Here is a 22,706-nt window from a genome sequence, read left to right on the forward strand (position 1 = left end):
CTTCCCACAGCTGGGAACACCCGCAAGTCCTTCTCATCGTGGGTGCTCCCAATAAATTCATATGAATGTGGATTTGTACAACCTGACCCTTTGTGTGCCACACCTTCCCTCTGTGTTGCTGTTGTTTACAGCAGGCTTTACTGGTTTAAGCTACGGAACTAAAAATCAAATTGCCCCAAGATTAAACAAAGAAACAAACTGTTGTTGAGCTCTTACCACGAAAAGAGATGAGCTTGCGCAGAATAACCAAGAGGCTGCAGAGTTTGGCTGATGGGGAATGTGCTGAGAGAGAATTTTCCAGCCAGGGGAGGTTACAACAGCTTTTTTTGTTTCCCAAAGAGCAGAGTTTCCTCAGACAGTTGTTGGCCAGGGTGTGCCTGCTCTGCTGAGGTGGCAGCAACTGGAGCTGATGGGTTTTGAAAAGAGCAACCAAACAAACCTGGCACTGGCAGGGATGGAGAATGTTGCAAATCCCAGCCCTCAAAGGAGGAGAGGATTCCTTGATGAGCCGCCTTTTGTCCTAAACTTTCCTCTGTTCCGGTTGAATAAAGCAATGATCTTCCCTGTCCTAATGACCGCGGCTTTCTGGAAATGTAAAATTACCAGATCTCATTAATTCTGGGCTCTATCATTCATCAAAGCACTTCTTATGCCTCATGCTGGCTCCTTTTCTCTCCCCCTCTTAATCTTTCTCTCATTATAAGGATGTGTCTGCCCTTTGGACCTATCTGCTTCCAAGGAGTTGACACCTGCAGAGATCTCATTTGGGAAAGACTCGTTAACTCTTTGAGAGTTGAAACGCTGAAATGTAGGGAAAACAATCCGGTGGGAGCAGAGGATGCTGTAAATACCCCAGGGACAAAGACCAGGCAGAGGATGGCACATGAAGGAAAGGGAATTCTTTGTGTCCCTGTGCCTTTATCCTGATAAAATCTCAGTCTCGTGGTCAACAGGTCCCTGCAAATTCAGTTAATGGCTTGATATTTTTTTTTTTTTCTGCTCTCTTACAAGGATTTTCTGCTGCTTTGGAGACTTCTCCCAGCCTAATGCACTTTTCACATGTGCCTTGTGTAACTGGAAGGCTGAAAAAATGAAGATTTCAAAATGAGCCCAATTGCCATGAAATTAGACCTGGCTGGGGACAAAAGCTTTTGACACGTACGTGGAAACTGCTCCTCCAGATGATCCTCAGAGTTCTGTAGCAGCTTTTATCTCAAGAACTAAAGCACTTTGCAAACAGTCAGATTACAGAAGTGCTGCTCTGATCAGGTATTTTAGCCAAATAAATACTATTTATAAAGGAATTTTCAAAAGAGCTTTCAGAGATACCTGTCACAGTTCCGGCATCTTTATTCAATGACTCGAAGCTCTTATCTGTCTCAGTAGGGGATGCCAATTTACTGATGTACTTTTCAGTTAAAATCCAGGTTCCATAAGACAGGTTAGCAGTGAGAAAATGCAAGTCTCTTTGGGGGGAAAAAAAAAAGAGTTTGAAAGTTGTTTTAAAGTCGATTCTGTGATAAATGAGCCAATTGAGGAGATGTATCAGGTGCCACAAAAAAAAAAGTCACTAGAAATCGCTGTATCTGTGTTGTTGTGAGCACCCCACCTATCAAACCAAGCAGTTGAGTTCCCTTGTTCATCCTTTCTCCTCTGTTCCTGCCTGAAATGCCATTTCCTTTGTGAACTCCATGGGATCACACACTTTTTGTCATGATAAAGAAGCAGGCTCGTGTTCTGATCAACATCTCGACTCCCAGATATTGATACTGCAGGTTTTAATTACTTCATTAAATAAAACATCGTTTCTCGTGTAGTATTTGCCAGGCTCCTGTCAATATTTGATCCTGATGGAGCTGATGTGGTGTAAGAGCTGTCAAAGAATATTGGCTTGGAGGGATGTAGGAAAGTTCTGCAGAAATGAGGTTCAGTAGAGGCTGTATTTCCATTAATCATCTCTAAATACGTCGTGACAGCATTGGAGAGGCTGCTTGAGTCACTCAGTCATTGAGACAACAAATCACTCAAGTATAGGGATGCTTTTACCAGGACTTGGCCTTTCTTTGATTTTCTACTGAAAAATCAGCCCAGAAGTTCACTGCTTTGACATGTATAGATGTTATTTTGATAATCCCATCTGGATTTCATCATGGTCACTTTGCGTTTCGTGTTTTAACAGTCTCAGAATAATTTCTTCTCCTCTCCTGTGTTTCCTCGTCTCATCTTTTAATTTCATTAATTATTTTTTTTCTTGTAAGATGTGCTAATGCGTCTCCTGGCATCTCAAGACTTCTTAAATATTAATAGGATTGCTCTCCTGACCTTACTGGGAACAGTCCCCTGTCTCTTGGCTTGTGTTTGCTTTTATGGCTCCACGGTCTGTGTGGCCCCAAGACTTCCTGAGACTGATGGAAATACTTGAATTTGTCTTCTAAAATTCCAAGTCCTGCAGTGTTTACTTCATGGCAAACATTCTGAATGCACTAAAATAGGCAGTGTCAAATTGTATTCCCTTCCTCCAGTGGCCAAGGTGTGGAGTATCCGATCCTCCTGTGTGTTGGTAACAACTTCATCTCTGGCTTCATCAGCATCTCCTTTTTGCACATTAACTTCTGATCAAAGAATAAATAGGAACATCTCCTTAGCTCATCCTTGTGGATTTGGATTAGGAACCTTTTTGCAGTGCAGAAGTTGTTCTTTCAGGATAAATAATATTACTTTTTAATTCCTTCAGTTCATTAACCCCTGCACAGTCCTGTTCCCTTTTCTCCCTTCTCCACCTTGGTGTTTCCTTTCTCTCTGGGTCCTTTTGTTACAATTATTAGGTCATTAAATGTATTATTGAAGAAACTTGGTTCAAATGCCAGAGAAGCTGTGGCTGCCCTATCCGTGGAGGTGTCCCAGGCCAGGTTGGACGGGGTTTGGAGCAACCTGGGATGGTGAAAGGTGTCATTGGGGGGAACTAATTGATATTTGATCTCCCTTCCATCCCAAATCATTCTGATGGATCATATTCCAGAAGGAATTCAGCACTTAATCTCTGAGTTCTCTGCTTTTCTGTTTCTGGGTGGTGCCAGCACCATGAGAGCTCCGGCCCAAGTCCTGGTGGCCACCATCCCCACAAACATTCCCTGAGCACCACGGAGCCACCACGAGCTTTTTGGCTGCTGTTTCCCCCCCAGCCACTGCTCCCCTGCTCGGGTGGAGCCGATCCCTTTTCCCAGAAGGACGAGCTGCTTTCATCAACTCGATTGCATCAGTTTGATTTCTCCTGGCAGCCGGGCTGGCTGTGGTTGACAGATTCTGTCTGAGAAGGGCTCTGGTAATTGCTTGTTCTGTTCGGTGCCTGTGTTGGTGACAGATGGTCACACTGAATGTTTAAAATGTTCAGGACCCCTGCATGATCCCGAAGCTTATGAACAACAAACTTTGCCAGCATTTCTGTTGTCTATTAATTTAAAATGTTTGCTCGAATTACTATTTTTTCCCCTTACGTTTCAGGCATGTTTTGCTGGGTTTGTACTTTTCTAAAACGTTCTCTTTTCCCATTTTTTTTTCCTATTAAAGAAAGTCTCAAGATGTTCGTACAGACTGGCAGAAACAAGTGCCAACTGCTGTTGCAGACTTGTTAACAAATTTATTTTTGCCTGAGAATGGCACATATGGCCCAGAGCGGAAATATTAGGGGTCTGTGGTCCTTGTGAGGGCTGGCAGATATTGTCTTGGAAAAAAATAGCTTTTGGGTCAGTCATAAATTTCATTTTTATTTTTATTGCTGGAAGGACTTCTCAATTTTTAATTTTTTTTTTTTTTTTTTTGCTGAAGTGATGGTATTCAATCATTTCCCAGTCCTGTGACAGCTCCGGAGCTGCAAAAAAGAGGTGGTGGGGAAGTGGCCAATTTATTTATGGCTTCTCTTTATTGCACTTGAGTAGCTGCAAACGAGGGAAGTTGGTTTATGAGGCCCATTTGAATTTCATGGACCACAGTCCGTGGTTTAGGGTGTGTTGGCTGACCTGCAGGGTGCGAGTTTGGGACTTTATCTCCTGCATCTTTATTCACAAGACTTGTAAATCCAAATTATAAGTACAACAAAAATTATAAGGTCTTACATCCTTAATTCTCATTTTTTCCTGGTTTGAAGTGTTGGACATTTTTTTTTCTAGGTCGGTTTTCGATCCTGCAAACTCTAAAAGCAGAACAATGTTTGGCTTCCTACAAATTCCTTCAGCCCCCTCATGTTCTGAGAAATAATGTGATTTATTATTTTTGTTTTCAAGGCCAGGTTGGACAGGGCTTGGAGCAGCCTGGGGTAGTGGAAGGTGTTCGTGCCTAGGTCCCTTCCAACTCTCAAACCATTCTGGAATTCCATGTGCTGGTTTAGGTGGGATACTGGGAAGGAATTCTTGGCTGTGAGAGTGGTGACACTGGCACAGAGTGCCCAGAGCAGCTGTGGCTGCCCCTGGATCCCTGGCAGTGGCCAAGGCCAGGCTGGACATTGGGGCTGGAGCAGCCTGGGACAGTGGGAGGTGTCCTTGCCATGGCAGGGGATTGAAACAGGATGGGATTTAAGGTCCCTTTTCACCCAAACTTGGGATTCTGTGATTATTTCCAAATTTGGGGTGTCCTGTGCAGGACCAGCAGCTGGACTCAATGATCCTTCCAACTCAGGATATTCTCTGATTCCATGACTTTGTGGCACATTTCTGTCCATGCACAGCTGGATTTTTATACCATGGACCACCATGGTCAAATCTTTGCTGATGCCTCAGATTTTTCCTCGCTGTGCCGAGCTTGCAGTGAGGGCTGGAATAACCTTCCCCAGGTTTATCCCGTTGGATCAGCTTTGTGTATTCAGCTGGTGTGTGCAGCAAACTGGGTTGAAAATGAGTTCCTTGCTCTTGCAGTCCCTCCCGATGGATGTCTGGATCATTGTCCTATCTGCACATGTGAAAAGGAGAAGGAAATGATGCCACCCCCAGCCTCCTTCAGAGGAGTGAAGGTTATTCTGGAGATCTGGAGGGAGGGGATTGACGCAGCCAGGAAGTGTTGGAATCAAATCAGTAAATTAATCAACATCTTGTTATCCAGTGTTGAGTGCTGGATTTAATTAGGCAAAAAAGGAACTGATGTGTGCATAAATATATATATAAATATATATATGTGTGTGTGTGTGTATTTGGAGGAACTGTTCAATATGACTGGACTGTGTGATTGCCTGGGATCCATGAGGGGAACAGGCCAAGGATGGGTAAGTTTTCCAAGAGCTGGCAGCAGGAGATGCAGGTGGATTCAGAGCTGGAGATGTCTCTGCCCACAGCACACCTGCACCTCTCACTGCTTTTCCTTGGTGAATTTTCAGGGATTCTGCTGTTTTGAACAGACCTCTGGCTATAAATGCAATATCAGGCGTGTTATTTCAGTTTTTTCTTTGGTTTCTTTGTCTTAGGCACCTTTTTCTTTCATTTGGTTGATTTAGTCCAAGATTTATGTGGTGCTTTTTACCTGTTCATAGATAGGATGCTTTTGAATTAAAATTTCCTGTAAAGAATCCATGAGCTTCTCAGTATTCCCTGCTTTCTGAAGGGTTTATATATAAATAGATGGACTTGATGATTTTAAAGGTCTTTTCCAACCTAAATGATTCCTATGGCTTCTTTTGTCTGTTTCTCACACAATTTCATTGATGAAATCCTCAGTGCTGCTCCTCCTCATCTTTGGCTTGGAATTTTCAATCCTTGCATTCATTTTCTTCATTCAGTGGGAAAATACTGGAGTAGGTGGAAGTGATCTTTGGTGCTTCTCTCCACTGCTTTATTTGGTTTTTTCTTTGAAGCTGTATTTTGGAAATGAAGGACTTGGATTTCCAAGTGGCTCCTGAGCGAGTGCCTCAGCCCAGAGCTGCAGACTTAAATCAGCAACGATTCTGTCACCTGAAGGAAATCTGGAATTAAACACACTGAGATACGTCTCCAGCTGGGAGATGGAAAATATTTTTGGTTTCCTGGTGTTTCAGCTGATTTGAGGAGTGCAGGCATCCCATACCCTGCTTTGCTGAAGCCCTGAGTCACTCTAAGGATGATTTTCATTGTTCTCTCCAACCTTTGTGGATGAGCTGGAATTATCAAGGATGTTCTTCACCCTCAGGGAAAGCAGGGATGTAGCAAAATACTCATTTGGAATAAACCCTGTGCAGGTTGATGGTTGTTTGAGAGGCTCCAGGATGGGTCTGTCCTGGTGGTACCCCTGAGAACCAAACCAGAGCCAGTGAAGCTCCCCAGGAACCATCTGAGTGTGGTGGCAATGATCGTAGACATTGGTTGGGCACTGGAACGGGGAATGGTGACATTCCCGAGGCTGCCAGAGCTCCAGGAGTGTTTGGACAATGCTCAGGCACAGGGTGGGATTGTTGGGGTGGTCCTGTAGGGCCAGGAATTGGACTTGACCCTTGTGGGTCCCTTCCAACTCAGGATCTTCTCTGATTTTATGACAACGACACAAACACGTGGCAGCTCTTGGCCCCTTTCCATGGGATCCATGTGAAGCATCTTCGTGTTCCAAGAGCTGGGCTCAAGGCTCCTTGTGGGCCACTTCCAGCTCAGAACATTCCATGATTTTGTATTGGAAGAGACTGGAAAACTCCCAGAGCACTTCTGGGAAAGCCTCTGTGGTTTGACTGCCTCAGGTCCTTGTGATTCCTTTCCCAGCTCCAGATCATTTGATCAACTGTTCGGGATTGTCTGGGATTGACTTTCAGCAAGGACTGCTCTGTTCCAGCACATGGCTCTTTATTTTCTAAGGGAATCAAAGAGATTAATTACTTATCCAAGTTCCTTTTTTCCCCCTCTCTGTGGAAATGGGACCAAATAAAGCCAAGGAGAGGGAATGAATGAACCCATCTGGTTCACCTGGCAGGACATCAGTGTTGTCAAACTGTCACCCCCAAAAAGTCCAGTAACACCAGTCCGAAGCTGAAGTCGAGTGCTCCAGCTGTGTTGCAACCACCTCAAACTGGGCAGTGAAGTGGCTTTGAGTGGAAAATATTCCAAGCAGGAAGGTCACGTTCAGGTGAGCCAAGGGCAGCACAGAGCTTTGAAGGATCTGCCTTTCTCTGTGTCCAGTTTGGAGCTGGGATGGAGCAGGAGCTCTTTCCATAGCACTGCTTTTACCGCAGGATTTGTTCTTGCCAAACTCACTTGATTTTAACATTTATTTTTCAGCTGTTGTTGAGATTTTCATGGTGGCAGTGTATTTTCAGGAATGGTTCCTTCCCTCCCTCAGGACCTGCACACTCCAATCTGAGGTGCTGAATTCTCCTTCCCTGGCTTTGTCCTTCAGAGTCTTCAATTCTAAGAGGTTGCATTATGTAAAATTAGCACAAGTTGTGTCAAATATTATCCTCCAACGATGTCGGTGTTTAATTGGCGTTTTGTCACCTGATGTCTTTCAGTGTCCTTCAGGACTCTGCTTTCTCATTAGGTTTGTTTCAGGAGGTGTTTTAATGACTGTCAATCCTTGTAGTGATGGCCACAGTGATGGTGAGGATGAAATAACCTCCAGAAGCTGGGTCATCTTAGGAATCAAAGGAAAAGGGATGAAATTCCGTAATACTGAATGCACCTGGGAATTGATTTGAGCTCAGCTTGGAGCTGATCCATTGGGAAACGGTTGGGGGATGAGGAAAACTTGTTTGTTACAGAATTACTCCAAGCTGCCCAGCAGAAACTGGAAAGTTTTAATATTGCTGTGCACGTCCTCTGAAATGTTGGATGCAGTTTCTGGCTGTTTATATTGGGGAAAAAAGGACTGTTTCATGCTGGAATTTGATTCTGTTACCTGTACAAAATATCAGGCACCTTGAAGGGCTGGGAAGGAGCTCCAGACTGAAAACTGGAGTTGCCACAGACAGGAATGAAGTGGCCAAAAAGAAATTTAACCTGGAAATGGGAAAAAAAAAAAAATGTTTCTAACAAGTAGAGCAGTGAGGTCTGAAGAGTGAAGGCAAGAACTGGGTTTGAGCTTAAGGTGGGTGTGAAGGGGAGATGTGGGAGGTTGTGTGGAGGAGCTGAAGGGTGAATTAATGACCCTGGCAACCCTTTCAAGCTTTTTGTCCTCACTTGAAATCCTTTAGGTTTTTGTTTGTATGGAAATGGGAGGATTTCAAAGCAACTACAGGGAAAACCTGCTGGAATCACTCAGAGTTCTATGATGTTGGTTAAAGCTGCAAAGGGAAGAAATGGATTTGTTTTAGAAAACAGCTGCCACTCTGTTTCTCACAGAAACCAAACATTTTTCATGGAATCCCAGAATAACTTGGGTTGGAAGGGACCTTAAAGCTCATCCCAGCCCTGCCATGGGCAGGGACGCCTTCCACGAGCCCAGGTTGCTCCAAGCCCCGTCCAGCCTGACCCAGGTACTTTTTGTTGGTACTGAAGTCTAAGAAATGTTGAAATCCTAAAAGACTTTGGGGTTGCTGCCTTCTCCTGGATTTGTGAAAAATACCAGGTGTTCACCACTGGAATTAGCTCAGAAAGAGAAACTGGATCGTATCAAAATAATGATAAATAAAATTCCTCCCGAAATGCCAAAGTCAGGGGAGGCAGATGACTTTGAAATAGTCCATAATGACTGAACCAGTAACTGAGATTTGCCTTCTGTGTCAGGAGCTCGAGTTAGTCTAGAAGAAAAAAATCAGCCAATAGAACCAGAATTACATAAATAATAAAAGAGCTAAAATTGCCTCAGTTTTGTAATGTAGATGAAGGCAAGGTGTCATGACAGGAACACATTTACATATTAGAATTATTTAATTATCGCATCTTGTCCTCTAAAGAAGCAACCCCATCATGAATATTCATGGATTCAATTAAAATATTAATGGAAGGCTGAGACTTTGGTTTTCAGGTCTCCAAACAGCCGTAAACAGATTTATTTAAATGCAGTGAGGAGTAGAGGTCAAAAAGGAGCTGCCTTTCTGGGGCTGGGTGCAGAGGCTCCTGTTCTCCTTTGAAGGCAGGAGGATTTTATTTGCTCCACATTTGCTTTGGGATGGTTTTGGAGAGGAATTTTGTGGATTCCTGTGCTCTGCCCCAACATCTGGAAGTGTCTTCAGCTGTAGCTATTTCACTTCTTCAGTGCCAGCACCGTGAGCATGTTTGGTGTCATCCCAGAAATGAAGTTAAACCATCCTGCTGGCTTGCAGTTAAGGAACTTGAAGGTTTCATCAACAATTAAATGCATCCACTCACAGGCAAAAAAATATTTCCAGGTGTAAATAGTTTTAAAGAAGAGAACTGAGATCCTGAGGTGGTAAAACCTAATGAGGGAATAATCCAGAAGAATTCTACTCACTCTTAAAGCTGATTTTGCTAATAAAAAGCAATTCCTTGAGAAAAGCCAGTCAGAAGAGATGCAGCACTTTCAGATTTATCTGCTGGGAGGAGGAGGTGCATTTGATGATTTCATTTCTACAACAAAAATCATGGTCTGGTTTTCCATCTCTGTCTGTCACATTTTTCCATTTCTGGCTGTTACCTGGACACTGACAAAGCTGCTGGAATAAAAAGTCTCTTGGAATATGGCTGAGTTTGCCAGGGAGAAGGTGAGGAAGGAGGAAGGATCCCTTGGCTAACACAAGGAGATCAGGGATGAAGGAGCTGAACTCCAAGAGCTTCACAGTCGCCCTTCTGTACAGACCTTATTTAATATTTAATACACAACTTTTAGGTTTCTTTCTGAAAAGGATGCTCCTATTTTTGTTAAAGTCCCTTTTCTCCAAGGTTTACATGGAAAATAGAGACAGGTTTTATGGATCCACGTGGATGATGGTATCTGGTCCACCAGGAGGTGGAATGAGATGGTCCTTAAGGTCCTTTCCAACCCAAACCAGTCCGGGGATCCATGAGAACGCTGAGATATTTTGAATTGTTTCCATATGGAGCCATTTTGCAGCTTTTGGTGACAAGATTCAGAGGTTTTTTTGCTTGCAAAGAGTTAAAGGCAGCTCCTGACAACCAGGGCATGAATTCTACATCGACAACCCTGCGTTTGTTTTGAACTTTAAAAAAACAACACTCTGATTAGTTGGAGCAGCTTTTCCCTGAGGAAAGACTATGGAGTGGTAATTTCATTACAAAATACAGTGCTTGGAGATGAGCTGGAGTTGGAACTTATTTTTTTTCCCCCACCCTAAGGGATTTGACATTTCTGTTTCTTGACATTTCTCTCATTGGTAGACTGGGGGTTTTTTTGTGCTGGTTTTTTATTCCCCCCCTCTCTTGGTGCAATTGGAGCTCTCCTTGAAGCTTGGAGTGTCTCTTTTCTTGGAGGTAAAACTGATAATAGTTTGAATTAGTTCAACAAGCAGATGGTTGGGAAAGGAGCCTGTGTGGAAGTGTGGAGCACTGGGACATGTGATCTATTGCCAAAAAAAAAAAATTATATGAAATATGAAGCACAAATGCCTTGAACAGGGGTATGTGTAAACCTGTCATTAGGGAAGGGTGTTCTGTGGTAAAAAGAGATGTAAAAATAGCAGTGGTTTGCTCAGAGCTCTGGCTTGAGGTGTGTTAAGTGTGTCAGAAGTAGCTCCTGAGGCAGGTTTGCTCCTGAAGCCCATTATTTTAGGAACAATGGACGTTTGGACAATGGATTTTTCGGATTTCTGCTGCTTCCCTTCCCTGTTCTTTCCTGCAGTCTCTGAGTTAAGTGGAAGCAAACCCAGGCAGCTCCTCCAGTGCCTTGGAGGGTTTGTCCTTCATTCCCGGGAGAACACGGATGTTTTTCCACCTCCGTCCTTGGTGGTTCCATGGGGGCCTCTCCCGTTGTGTTCTGGGAATGGGGAACAGCCTCCACGCAGAGTTCACAGCATTGCTGCTGCTCTCAGCTCCCTGCCAGCAGAATTTTGGGAATTCTGGGGGAAGTTTTGTCCTCTCCAACCGAAATTCCAGCCATAATCATGGCTCAACAGTCAAGGAATTCATCACTTACTGTGGCTCCTTTACAGAGCGTGGCTTTGCTTTAATGCCATAAACCTATTTCAGATCAGCCCAAGTCCTCCTCTGACAGTGCTTTGTTCACAGCTTTCTTTTGATTTCTCCTAATATTTCATCTGGGCTTTTTCCTGCAAATGGAGAAAGATCTTTACTCCAGCAGCTTGCTGGGGGTGAGAGGTCCAGAGGAGCTGCTGCAGGGCTGGAGCCCCTCTGCTCTGGAGCCAGGCTGGGAGAGCTGGGAATGTTCCCCTGGAGAAGGGAAGGATCCAGGGAGAGCTGAGAGCCCCTTGCAGGGCCTGAAGGGGCTCCAGGAGAGCTGCAGAGGGACCGGGGCCAAGGCATGGAGGGACAGGAGCCAGGGAATGGCTTCCCAGTGCCAGAGGGCAGGGCTGGATGGGAGATTGGCAATTGGGAATTGCTGGCTGGGAGGGTGGGCAGGGGCTGGAATGGAATTCCCAGAGCAGCTGGGGCTGCCCCTGGATCCCTGGATCCCTTCCAGCTCAGGATATTCAGATTATCAATGATTCTCTGATTCCTCAGTGGCCATGAGCACCTTACAGGGGAGTTCGATACAAACCTCAAAATTCAGGAGGAGGTGGGAAACTCCAAATCTGCAGCTTTTGCTGTGTTGTGGGACTTTTTATTCCTGAGTCTTGCTCCAAACAGCCCATCCCTTTTCCTGTGTCACATTTGTCTGTCTTCCCCAGCTGTGAGTGGCCCTTGTGGGGGGAAGAGCTCTTGGAATCCTCCCTCCCTCCTTCAGATTCGGCATCTTCTGATTTTTCTTGATGAGCCGAGGTTTTCAAAGTGAGTTTGTGGCTGTTTGAAGCTGGAAGGTGAAGAGCAGAGCACAGGGGGGGCTCTGAACTCCCCACTCTGCTGCAGTGTGGAATGACTTCCATCTATTTTTAAAGAGGGAACGCTGGATTTTCAGGCTGCAGTTACAACAGAGCTTGGACAGCCCGGAATGTGCTCCGAGGTCTTGGAATAACTTCGGGTTGTGCCGTTTCTCCCCCTTCTTTTAAAATAACTTCTTGATGTCGAGTTGAATTTTTGCTTTTGCCATTTCTGGTTGCCCTGTACCAGTGGCTGCTCCTGCTTCCTGCAGCTGAACAGGAGAGCACAGATTTCCTTGAATTTTGTAATTACAAGATCAAGATTCCAAACTTTCAGACTTTCCCAACTGCTCAGCTCCTGTAGTTGGGAGCTGCTGAATCAGCAAGAACCACAAATGAAATGTTTTTTCTGGTGAAGCTGAAATGTTCACATTTGGCTTCTTTTGCTTTTAACTGTTGAAGCTTTTAAGTGGAATTAAAAACAAGGACATTTTTAATAATTGAATTTTTTTCCATGTGTACTTTTTGAGCTTTTCATAGATGGATAAAATGGTTTGGGTTGGAAAAATAGCTTAAAGATGATCCAGTCCCACCCCCTGCCACGGGCAGGGACACCTTCCACCATCCCACGGTGCTCCAACCTGGCTTTGGACACTCCCAGGGATGGGGCAGCCACAGCTTTCTCTGGACAACCTGCTCCAGTTTTCTTATCCTGGATACCTTTGCAGCTGGAGCAACGATTAAAAAGGAAGCAAAAATAAAGAAATCAATTAATATTTTTCTATAAAACAGAGTTCTTGGTTGGTATTTAGGGGAAATGTGAAATTTCCTGGTGATAGAAGTAGACAGAAACATCTGGAAAGGGCTGGTCAGCCTTCTCCCTGGAATTTGTGATACTGGAAACATCCTGATCCTGACACAGTGGCTGCTGTGAAATGGTGTTTTATTAAATCACCAGGTTATTCTTGTGCCACCAGTGGCTTTGATTAACACGGAATTAGGGTCATATCCTACAATAACAGCGTTTCGAAATCCCTGGCTGTGTTTGAAAGAGTTGTGATTAAAGTTCTGGCTGTTTTCCTGCAATTTCTGATGTCTCTGAGGGCTGAGTCCCCTCCTCTTTATTGGCATTTGAGTTTGGTTGCAGCCCCTGGGCTTTGGTGCCAATATCAGTGACAGTCTCAGGGGGAGCAATTCTGCATGAAAATGCAAGAAATAAAAGCTGTAACAAAATTAACCCAGAGCTCTGGAATTACCAGGACCACTGTGGGGGTTGTTTCCTCAAGTCTTAATTCATCTTTGATTGAATTCCAGGCCAAACAAAGCAAGGAGGATGAGGAGGTGGGGAAAGCCATCTGAAAGAGATTATGGATGAACAGGTTGAAGGATGCTGCCTGACAGGTCCCACTCGGAGCCAGCTGAGCGTTCCTGCCCGTGCAGGGAGTGGCTCCGTGCATTTTGTGGACAATCCACTGCCATTCCCTGGGGGAAAAGCTGGGTTATTCGTGGGGCCCGTTGTGCATATTGCTGGAAAATGAATTCCTCCCCGCAGTGGAGGCGCAGATGAGGACGTTGCTTTGTTGGTGTAAATTTCTGGAGGCATCCTGGTGTGGAATCACCAAGGAGGATTTATTCTGCCTTGTTTTACGTGCCAGGTTTGTAACATTCTCAACACTTGTCAAAAGAGTGGCAAATTTATCTTCATTAGAACTGACTCCTTCATAAATACATGGAAAACAAGCCCATGACAGCTTTCCTGGGGGCTGCTGGATCCCAGGTGTGTGACAGCCTCAAAATCCTCTTTCCATCTTCTTACCATCATGGTAAAATCTGAAGCGTTTTTGGAGCTCTTGGTTGGGCTCAATGAATTTCGAGGTCTTTTCCAGCCTTAATAATTCTATAATTCCATGTCTGCTTCTTCCAGAAGACCACACAACGTTTTATTTGTCACTTGGACGAGGCCTGGAGGGACAGGAGCCAGGGAATGGCTTCCCAGTGCCAGAGGGCAGGGCTGGATGGGGATTGGGAATTGGGAATTGCTGGCTGGGAGGGTGGGCAGGGGCTGGAATGGAATTCCCAGAGCAGCTGGGGCTGCCCCTGGATCCCTGGAATTGTCCAAGGCCAGGCTGGACACTGGGGCTTGGAGCAGCCTGGGATAGTGGGAGGTGTCCCTGCCCATTGGAACTGGACAATCTTTAAGGTCCTTCCCACCCAAACCATTTTGTCCTTCTGGAATTCCAGCCAGTTCCTTTGTCTAAAAATGTCCTGGAGCTTCTAAATATTAAAAAAAAAAAAAAGAAAGATGGGAATTTAAGAGTTAAACAGCTTGTAAGAAAATAAACCAGCAAACAACACTGTGTCAGGAAAGATCTTACTTTATTTCACTTGCTTTTTGTTAGCTCACTGTGGTGGGTTTTTTTTCCCTTTCTGACATTAAAACTGAATAGAAAACATGTCAGGGATATAAAAAATTCAGGTAGGAGCCATTTGCTGCTACAGGAGATAAGATAAAGGAAGAAAGCTCAGAGCAGAGAACAGTGGAAAAGTGGATGCAGGGTGTGAGCAATCACAGCTCATTAGCTCCAGCGCGTTTTCCAGCTCGGGATAAGGGATTCTGCTGCAGCCACGCTTTGGAAGAGCTCGGATCTGCACACGGGAGTTTTAGGCAAACCAACAAAACCCTAAATATGCAAGTTGACAAATCCATTAATCAAAGTGCCTGCTGCTCGGTCGTGTGGCCTGGGGGAGAGGAGAAAAAGAAAAAACAACAACAAGAAGAAAAAGAGGAGAAATATGCATTTTAAACAATTTCTGTAGCTGGAAGGAGAGTTTACATATGTGGCCGACACGGTGATCAAATGATAAAGGAGCCTCAAATTGAACCCCAACCTTTTGTGCAGGCTGTGAAAGCCGAGGCACGGCGCAGTTTTTCAAGGCAGATGGAGTGTGAGCAACTAATAAATCAGGTTTTGAAACATTAAAGAGCAACTTATTTAAATGCATATGGTGTTGGATCTCAGACAAGGCAGGATAGGGGAGTGAGGAGGGACTGGGAACATCAGCACAGCAATATGTCAGAGCAGGGGCTCGGGGGCTGCATCCAAATCAGGCACCAAATCCTGGGGTGTGCCACAGGAGAAGCTGTTTCAGGCAGGAATCTTGGAATTGTTGGTCAGTTTGGGACATTATTCTGTGTTCAATGGAAAGCTGAAGTCAAAGCATGAATTTAAAACAGTGAATAAAACGTTGGCTCCTTTTTTCCGACATTTCTCAAAAGAGCTTTGCCAGGGGAAGGTTGGAGCCGCAATCTCAATTCCCCTTTTGGGGAACTGAAGGGCAGAAACCTGGTCGAGGTCAGAGAGGGCACATCAGTCCCGTGGCTTGAATCCAGATCTGCCTCTCCTGCTTTTGGAAGTCACTTTTCCTTCAGGTTTGAAGCAGAGTTTGATCTGCAGACCTGAAAATAAACTCCAGCTCTGCTTGGAATCCCAGAGTCCAGCTCCTGGCTGGTTCCCAGTTTGCCTCATGGAGCAATGGGGTTGTGCTGAGGGACTGGGACACACACAGGAGTCCAGAGCTTCAAAAACAGGCACCAAACCCTGCTGAATTTGGGATTGGGACCATGTCAAGCACCACAGTGACCTAAAAGTCCAAACTGAAGTCAGAGAATCCCAGAGTGGTTTGGGTTGGAAGGGACCTTAAAGCCCATCCAGTTCCAATCCCACGGGCAGGGACACCTCCCACTGTCTCCAAGCCCCAATGTCCAGCCTGGCCTTGGACAATTCCAGGGATCCAGGGGCAGCCCCAGCTGCTCTGGGAATTCCAGCCCAGCCCCTGCCCACCCTCCCAGCCAGCAATTCCCAATTCCCAATCTCCCATCCAGCCCTGCCCTCTGGCACTGGGAAGCCATTCCCTGGCTCCTGTCCCTCCAGGCCTTGGCCCCAGTCCCTCTGCAGCTCTCCTGGAGCCCCTTTAGGCCCTGCAAGGGGCTCGCAGCTCTCCCTGGATCCTTCCCTTCTCCAGGGGAACATTCCCAGCTCTCCCAGCCTGGCTCCAGAGCAGAGGGGCTCCAGCCCTCCAATCATTTTATCCTGAACTATTTCCACTCCTCCTTTCCCAGTTTTATACCTGTACAGGATTTGTGAAGGTTCAGCCATCAGACTTGACTTGATTTGACCATCCCTGACGTGTCCAAGGCCAGGCCGGACAGGGCTTGGAGCAGCCTGGCACAGTGGGAGGTGTCCCTGCCCGTGGGATTGGAACTGGATGGGCTTTAAGGTCCCTTCCAACCCAAACCACTCTGGGATTCTCTGACTTCAGTTTGGACTTTTAGGTCACTGTGGTGCTTGACACGGTCCCAACCCCAAGTTCAGCAGGGTTTGGTGCCTGTTTTTGAAGCTCTGGACTCCTGTGTGTGTCCCAGTCCCCCAGCACAACCCCATTGCTCCGTGAGGCAAACTGGGAACCAGCCAGGAGCTCTGCCTTAATTTCTGCCCAACATTTGTAGTGTTTCACTGGAAAATTTTAGGCTGGAACCTGCCCTGCACCCCATGCTAGGGACCATCACCCCAAACGCTGCTTCTGGGAGAATAGCTGGGAATTTATCACTGAAGGAAATACTGAAATGGAAAGTTATGAACTTTATAACCTTCAGGATGAGCTTAAAGTATTTCCAAAGTGCGTGGAGAGATCTCAGCACGGAGTCCTGTGGCTTTAGGGTGCTGCTGCCCTTGGCCGTGCCAGTTTGGTGTCCCTTGTGCCCTGTCCAGGCTGGTAACAAGGCACTGGAAGCTGGGAACAGCCCTTGGAGTCACTCAATCATCTCCGAGCTCCCTTCCTGCCCCTGCGGATTCCTCTGCCCCAGGCCTGACAGCAGCCAGTGCTTTACAAGTAGTTACCACCTAATTCCCCATCGATTTTGGGTCTTTCAGAGTTCTGTCATCGCTCTGATCTCTGTTGATTTTGGGAAAAGCTGGGTGCCTGTGCGTTTTTAACCATCAGCCCCTTACTCCTGATGGTCTGATCTATAAATTCCCACTTGGCCATGATTAAAAGAAGAGCGGGTGATTAAGAGAAGCAAACAAGAAATGCAGTCTTTCCTCTGTCAGAAACCTCCGCTAAATTGCTTCTCCCCTCCAGCAAGGGAGTAATCAAGAATTGGCTGGAGCTTATTCCTGTCTATCTTGATAAGGTGGATTTTTTTTATCAGGTGCATCTCAGCTCCCTCATTCCTGTTCCAGGAGAGGGAATGGGAGCCCCACATGCGGGTCAGAGGGGGGTCACTGCCAGTTTGGGGGTGGAGAGGACAGAGGGAACAAACATCATCATTACAGGAGAACAGACAGAAAAATCTGCCTGAAATGATCCGCTCTGTGCCACCAGAAGTGTCCAGGGCCAGGCTGGATGGAGCTCTGAGCACCCTGGTCCAGTGGAAGGTGTCCCTGCCCATGGCAGGGGTGGCACTGGATGGGCGTTAAGGTCCCTTCCAACCCAAACCATCCTGGGATTCTCTGAAAGCAGAGAGGTTTGAGGATTCAAGACATGCAAAAGAATTGGAGAGGTGATCAATTCTGTTTGGTTCCATGTGAAAGTAATTGAAATGTGTGAGTGCCAATGCAGTGAATTACTGCTGTGAACCAGTGCAGGAAAAACAGGACCTGATGTTCCTGTTCTGGGTGGTTTATGGAGCCAGGCTGGGAGAGCTGGGAATGTTCCCCTGGAGGGGAGAAGGATCCAGGGAGAGCTGCGAGCCCCTTGCAGGGCCTAAAGAGGCTCCAGGAGAGCTGCAGAGGGACTGGGGCCAAGGCATGGAGGGACAGGAGCCAGGGAATGGCTTCCCAGTGCCAGAGGGCAGGGCTGGATGGGAGATTGGCAATTGGGAATTGCTGGCTGGGAGGGTGGGCAGGGGCTGGAATGGAATTCCCAGAGCAGCTGGGGCTGCCCCTGGATCCCTGGCAGTGCCCAAGGCCAGGCTGGACATTGGGGCTGGGAGCAGCCTGGGACAGTGGGAGGTGTCCCTGCCCGTGGTGCTGATGATCCTTAAGTTCCCTTCCCCCCCAGACCATCCCGGGATTCTCAGACACTTTCTGTAAACATGGCAGATATCCATGCAAACATTTAAATTTTAACGTAGCAAGCACAATGGAAAACTGAAGCTCTCCTAATGTTTGTTCTGACTTTCAGCACCTGCAGAGATTCCAGTTTCCCTGCTAATCTCCCTTTTTCATGTTGAAGCCTGACATTTTAGGCTCCATTGCAGACACTGTCACTAATGGCCCCGTCTCTGTCACCACTGGCAGTGACATTCAGGTGGGCACACTTCATTGCCAGCACAGCAGGAGGTGTCATTAACTCGGTGACAAATTCCACTTCATCTCCAAGTTTTCCTTGTTTTTCTTTTGTTCCTCATAATTTATTACCGGGCAGATTAAGCTAGCAAACTTCGCTCCTGAGAGGGAACTGCTGCAACCGTGCTGCTTCCAGACAGGTGGGAAAGTCGGGGATATTTTCCTGGGCACCTCGACAATGCAGAATTTGTCAGCTCAGCTCTGGTTTGAGAGGCTCTGCAAATTGTATCTCTGGTGGTCATTTGATAAGGAGAGAAAAAAAGGCATCATTTCCACTCCTCATGGAATTATGGAATGGTTTCAGTTGGAAGGGACTTTAAAGCCCATCCAGTGCCACTCCTGCCATGGGCAGGGACACCTCCCACTGTCCCAGGCTGCTCCAGCCCCAGTGTCCAGCCTGGCCTTGGACACTGCCAGGGATCCAGGGGCAGCCCCAGCTGCTCTGGGAATTCCATTCCAGCCCCTGCCCACCCTCCCAGCCAGCAATTCCCAATTCCCAATCTCCCATCCAGCCCTGCCCTCTGGCACTGGGAAGCCATTCCCTGGCTCCTGTCCCTCCATGCCTTGGCCCCAGTCCCTCTGCAGCTCTCCTGGAGCCCCTTTAGGCCCTGCAAGGGGCTCTCAGCTCTCCCTGGATCCTTCCCTTCTCCAGGGGAACATTCCCAGCTCTCCCAGCCTGGCTCCAGAGCAGAGGGGCTCCAGCCTTGGGATCAGCTCCGTGGATTCCTCTGGACTCTCTCCCACAGGTCCAAGACCTTCCTTCATCTGCAGCGTTGGGCATGGAAGGTGTCCCTGCCCAAGGCAGGGGCTGGAACTGGGTGAAGGTCCCCACCCAAACCATTCTGGGATTCTCCCTTCCCTGTTTTCTCCAGAGCTGCCAGTTTTGGATATTTGGATGAAGGATCCATTACCTCCCTGCAGGAGATGCTCTTGTTAGAATCAATCAGGATGAAGGAATATTCCTGGGGTATTTTTTATGGGAATGCTGGTGGCTCTCCAGCACAGGGAGGGGGCTGCAGTGGAGGAATCATGGCTGGTCGATGTAAATAACACATTTCAGACCTTGATACGATCAGGGAGAGTCCCTAGTGGAGATCTCCAATTCACAGGGAAAGGAATCCTTGCCTCTCCAGTCAGGGATTCTCTCCAGGGTCTTCCACAACAAAACTCCAGTATTTCGAGCAGTGGAGGAGGGAGGAGCAATGGCATTAACAGGTTGCACTGCTGGCTTGTAGCTGGGATGTCCAAAGCATCACCAAGAATAAGATTTACACCTCAGCATCTTTTTTTGGGTAAAATATTTAAATACAAACAAAATCCCTTCCTCCTGTAGCCTGCCCCTGCCTGCAGAGCACCCACGATTATCAGTGGAAAGCTGAGAGCCAAGGAGATGTAAAAGCACATTTTTCTCTCGATGCCAGGGTTCTGTTCTCCTCAAATCTATCATCATCTGGCGCAGCAGATCAGACAGATTGTTTTATTCCTCGCCGTGGAGTTCATCCCAGTCAATAATATTGATTAGCGCAGGGTGACTTGATGGAACAGGAATAACACCCCGCTCTTAATTGGAGCCTGCGTTTCCTCGTCCCTGCCTCAGCAGCTCATGCTTGGCTGGGTTCTTCAATAATTCTGTTCAGACACAGAGCCCACTGGAAATTGCAGGATCTGACTTGAACAGGGGAAGTGAATAATTTTCTTTTCCTTGAACTCGCGCCTCTTTTCTTCCCCGATTAAAGCTGCCACGTCGTGCAGGTTCACTCTCTAAACTGCCAGCTGAAATCCACTGATTTTTTTTTTAGAGCTGCCTCTTTCTAAATACCATCAGGAAAGTTTAAGAAACTCTTGTCTTCAGTAGCTTTGTGCTTCCCAAGTCCATATGTTGGGGTAGGATTTATCCAGGAGCTCCGTGTCCTCGGGGTTCCTTCGCGGAGCTGAGTCAGCTCTGGAAATGTTGGGACTGCAGATGTCCAGTTTCCCAGGATTTCCCACTCCACAGGGAGTTCAGTGCCGTAGCTTTTAATCTCACATCTTTGAATCTACACCAGTGATGGGAATTCTTGTAGGAAACTCTCCTGACCTAGAGGGATCCTTTAGGATATGGAAGTGCCGGTGTTGGTGACCTGCTTGGTCCTTGGCCACTGCTGCAGAAGGGTCAAATAAATTCAGCCACCAAAAGCTTTTTGTGCAGATTGATTGTTCTAAAGGATGTAAAATTCCCTTGGAAAAGAAGGTTGGAGTCACTTCCTCATCAGTTGTGTTCCTCCTCTTCCCCATTTGGAGAAATCCTTTTTGTTTGGAGGCAGAGGAGATGTCAGGGTCAAAAACTTCAATAACCTGCTGGGGTAGTTTTGATTTCAAAGCTTTGTCATTTCTCTGCCTCTAAAGCTGTCCCAATAACGTGTTTAGCTTCTGTATTTATTATTATCAGCCCTTAAGGAGAGTTCATGTGGAAAAGGCTTGATAATACCTGGGAAATACAAACTTTGCCCAAGTTCATTTTTGGGGAGGCCCTGGAATGGAATTCCCAGAGCAGCTGTGGCTGCCCCTGGATCCCTGGAAGTGTCCAAGGCCAGGTTGGACAGAGCTTGGAGCAGCCTGGGATAGTGGGAGGTGTCCCTGCCCATGGGATTAGAACTGGATGGGCTTTAAGGTCCCTTCCCACCCAAACCATCCCATGATGATTTGTTTATGTGTGGGGTGTCTGGCCTGTTGTCCTAAAAATGTTTTCTTCAGGAATGGTTCCAAGTGGACTTTGTTGCTATCAGGACATACAGAGCTTTCAGGAAGTTGATACTTTCCCTCCCCTCTCTTTTCCTCTTCCAATATCCAAATTTAAGGTACTTTGGTGTCAGGAGCTGCCTGTGGAAGTAACTCTGGAGTGACACAGTGACACTGCTCAGGGCTGCCACTCCAAACCCTGCAGCCTGTGGTGTGTAAATGATGTTCCCTGAGTGGAGTTTTGCTGCCAAACTCAGCAAATTTATTTTTCCCGTAGCTGAGAGCCCGTTTGTACCCAGGTGGAACTCAGGGAAGGGAAAGTTCCACTCAGGAATTACAGGACTCAGTGTTGGGAATGAACTCCTGGGAGAGCCAGTAATGCTAAAAATACAATAAATGAGTTAAATGCCAGTCACTGACATCCAAACCAAGCTGCCTTACAGGGCTGGAATTGTGCCATCCTCAATTAGAGGTGCAGCACTTGGAAGCAGGAAAATTCAGGGAATTGCTGCTCTTCAAACCCATCCCAAGCACTGTGGGCTTCAAAATACACCTGAGGCACGTGGGCAAGGGGTTGGGTGTTTGTCACCCAGCCTGAAGGACCTGGATTTGGTGGGGTTTGTGCCAAAATGTCCCTAACTCTGGAATAAGGAGCCCAAAGTCACCTCCAAACACCACCTGCATTGTTCCCTCTGCCCTGGCAGTGCTTGGGGAGGGCACAGAGAGCAAATCCTCCCATTAATTACTGATCTTTCACCAGGAAAGAAGCGTTTAATTCCTGTTTATTCATCACTTGCTAAATGTTTAATTATCACTTGCTATCTGAAAATCAAGGGATGTCGAGATCTGTTAGACAACTTGTCCCGTGTTATTTTCCAGGAGGACCAGATGATAACTTAATTGAAGGTGGCGGATCCAAGTTTGTCTGCAAACCAGGAGCCCGGAACATCACCATCATCTTTCACCCCCTCCTCAGGTAAAATCTGGCTTTTTTACACATTTGTACAGCTGGAAATAATTAGAATAAGTAGAATTAAACCTCTGATTTACGGAGATGTTGGGCACATTCCAGTTCTGAGATCCCAGAGCAAAGGGGTTGCTCTGAAGTTGTTGATGTGCACAGGTGTAAAAAAACAAACTTGGCAATGTTTTTTAATCTTCTGTTCAAACTGAACTGTGATGCCAGGTGGGATTTCCTGTCTGGGTGACCCTGTGTCACTGACCAGTGTCATTTATTGACCTGAGCTGGGTGAAGTTTATTTGCAACCTGTCACAAATGGTTTGTTGCTGTTCTTTGTGCTTATTAAAAAGTCAGAGGAACTGCAAGGTGAGTTCATTGATAAAACAACAGTGGGCTGGGGACTGCAAATTAATTCTTGGTGCAGAGTGAGCCAGTGATTACCAAAATTGTCACAGCTGGAAATCTAAACAGAGCAAGCCTTTAATAAACCTCTTCTCACTGCGTCGTTCACCTCTGTTACTTGAATTTTGCTCCTTTTCTAACAATTTGTCCTGTTGGTTTTGTGGAAATTAAATAATACAATGTTTGTCTCGGTTCATGTCAACCTTCCACCTCTTTTTCCCTGGGAGACTTTTCCTTTATCCCCAGACATGTCCCAGCACCTTGGGAGAGCATTTCCCTCCTTGTCTGTGTTTGGATGAATTCACTGTCCTGAGTCACTTAACTGCTGGGGCTTCTCTCCAGTGCTAAACCCAACCAGTCATAAAATAGTAATAAAAAATAATTGGACTCTGATCCCCAGAGGAAGGAATCTCCTCCTGACACCTCCGTGGCTGAGAGCTCTGGTTAT

At 46.5% G+C, this 22,706-nt stretch overlaps 1 protein-coding gene across 3 annotated transcripts in view; it reads left to right on the plus strand.

Moving 5' to 3' along the window:
• The window catches only part of EXOC4 (exocyst complex component 4), a 292,928-nt gene that overhangs the window by 120,069 nt on the left and 150,153 nt on the right, over positions 1-22,706 (plus strand). For all 3 annotated transcript variants that reach the window (XM_048301012.1, XM_048301013.1, XM_048301015.1), the window contains one exon: positions 21,775-21,871. In XM_048301012.1, the coding sequence (XP_048156969.1) occupies positions 21,775-21,871 (97 nt within the window). The remainder of the gene's footprint in view (positions 1-21,774; positions 21,872-22,706) is intronic.

Source organism: Corvus hawaiiensis, chromosome 4, assembly GCF_020740725.1.
Source record: "Corvus hawaiiensis isolate bCorHaw1 chromosome 4, bCorHaw1.pri.cur, whole genome shotgun sequence".
Lineage (NCBI taxonomy): Eukaryota > Metazoa > Chordata > Aves > Passeriformes > Corvidae > Corvus > Corvus hawaiiensis.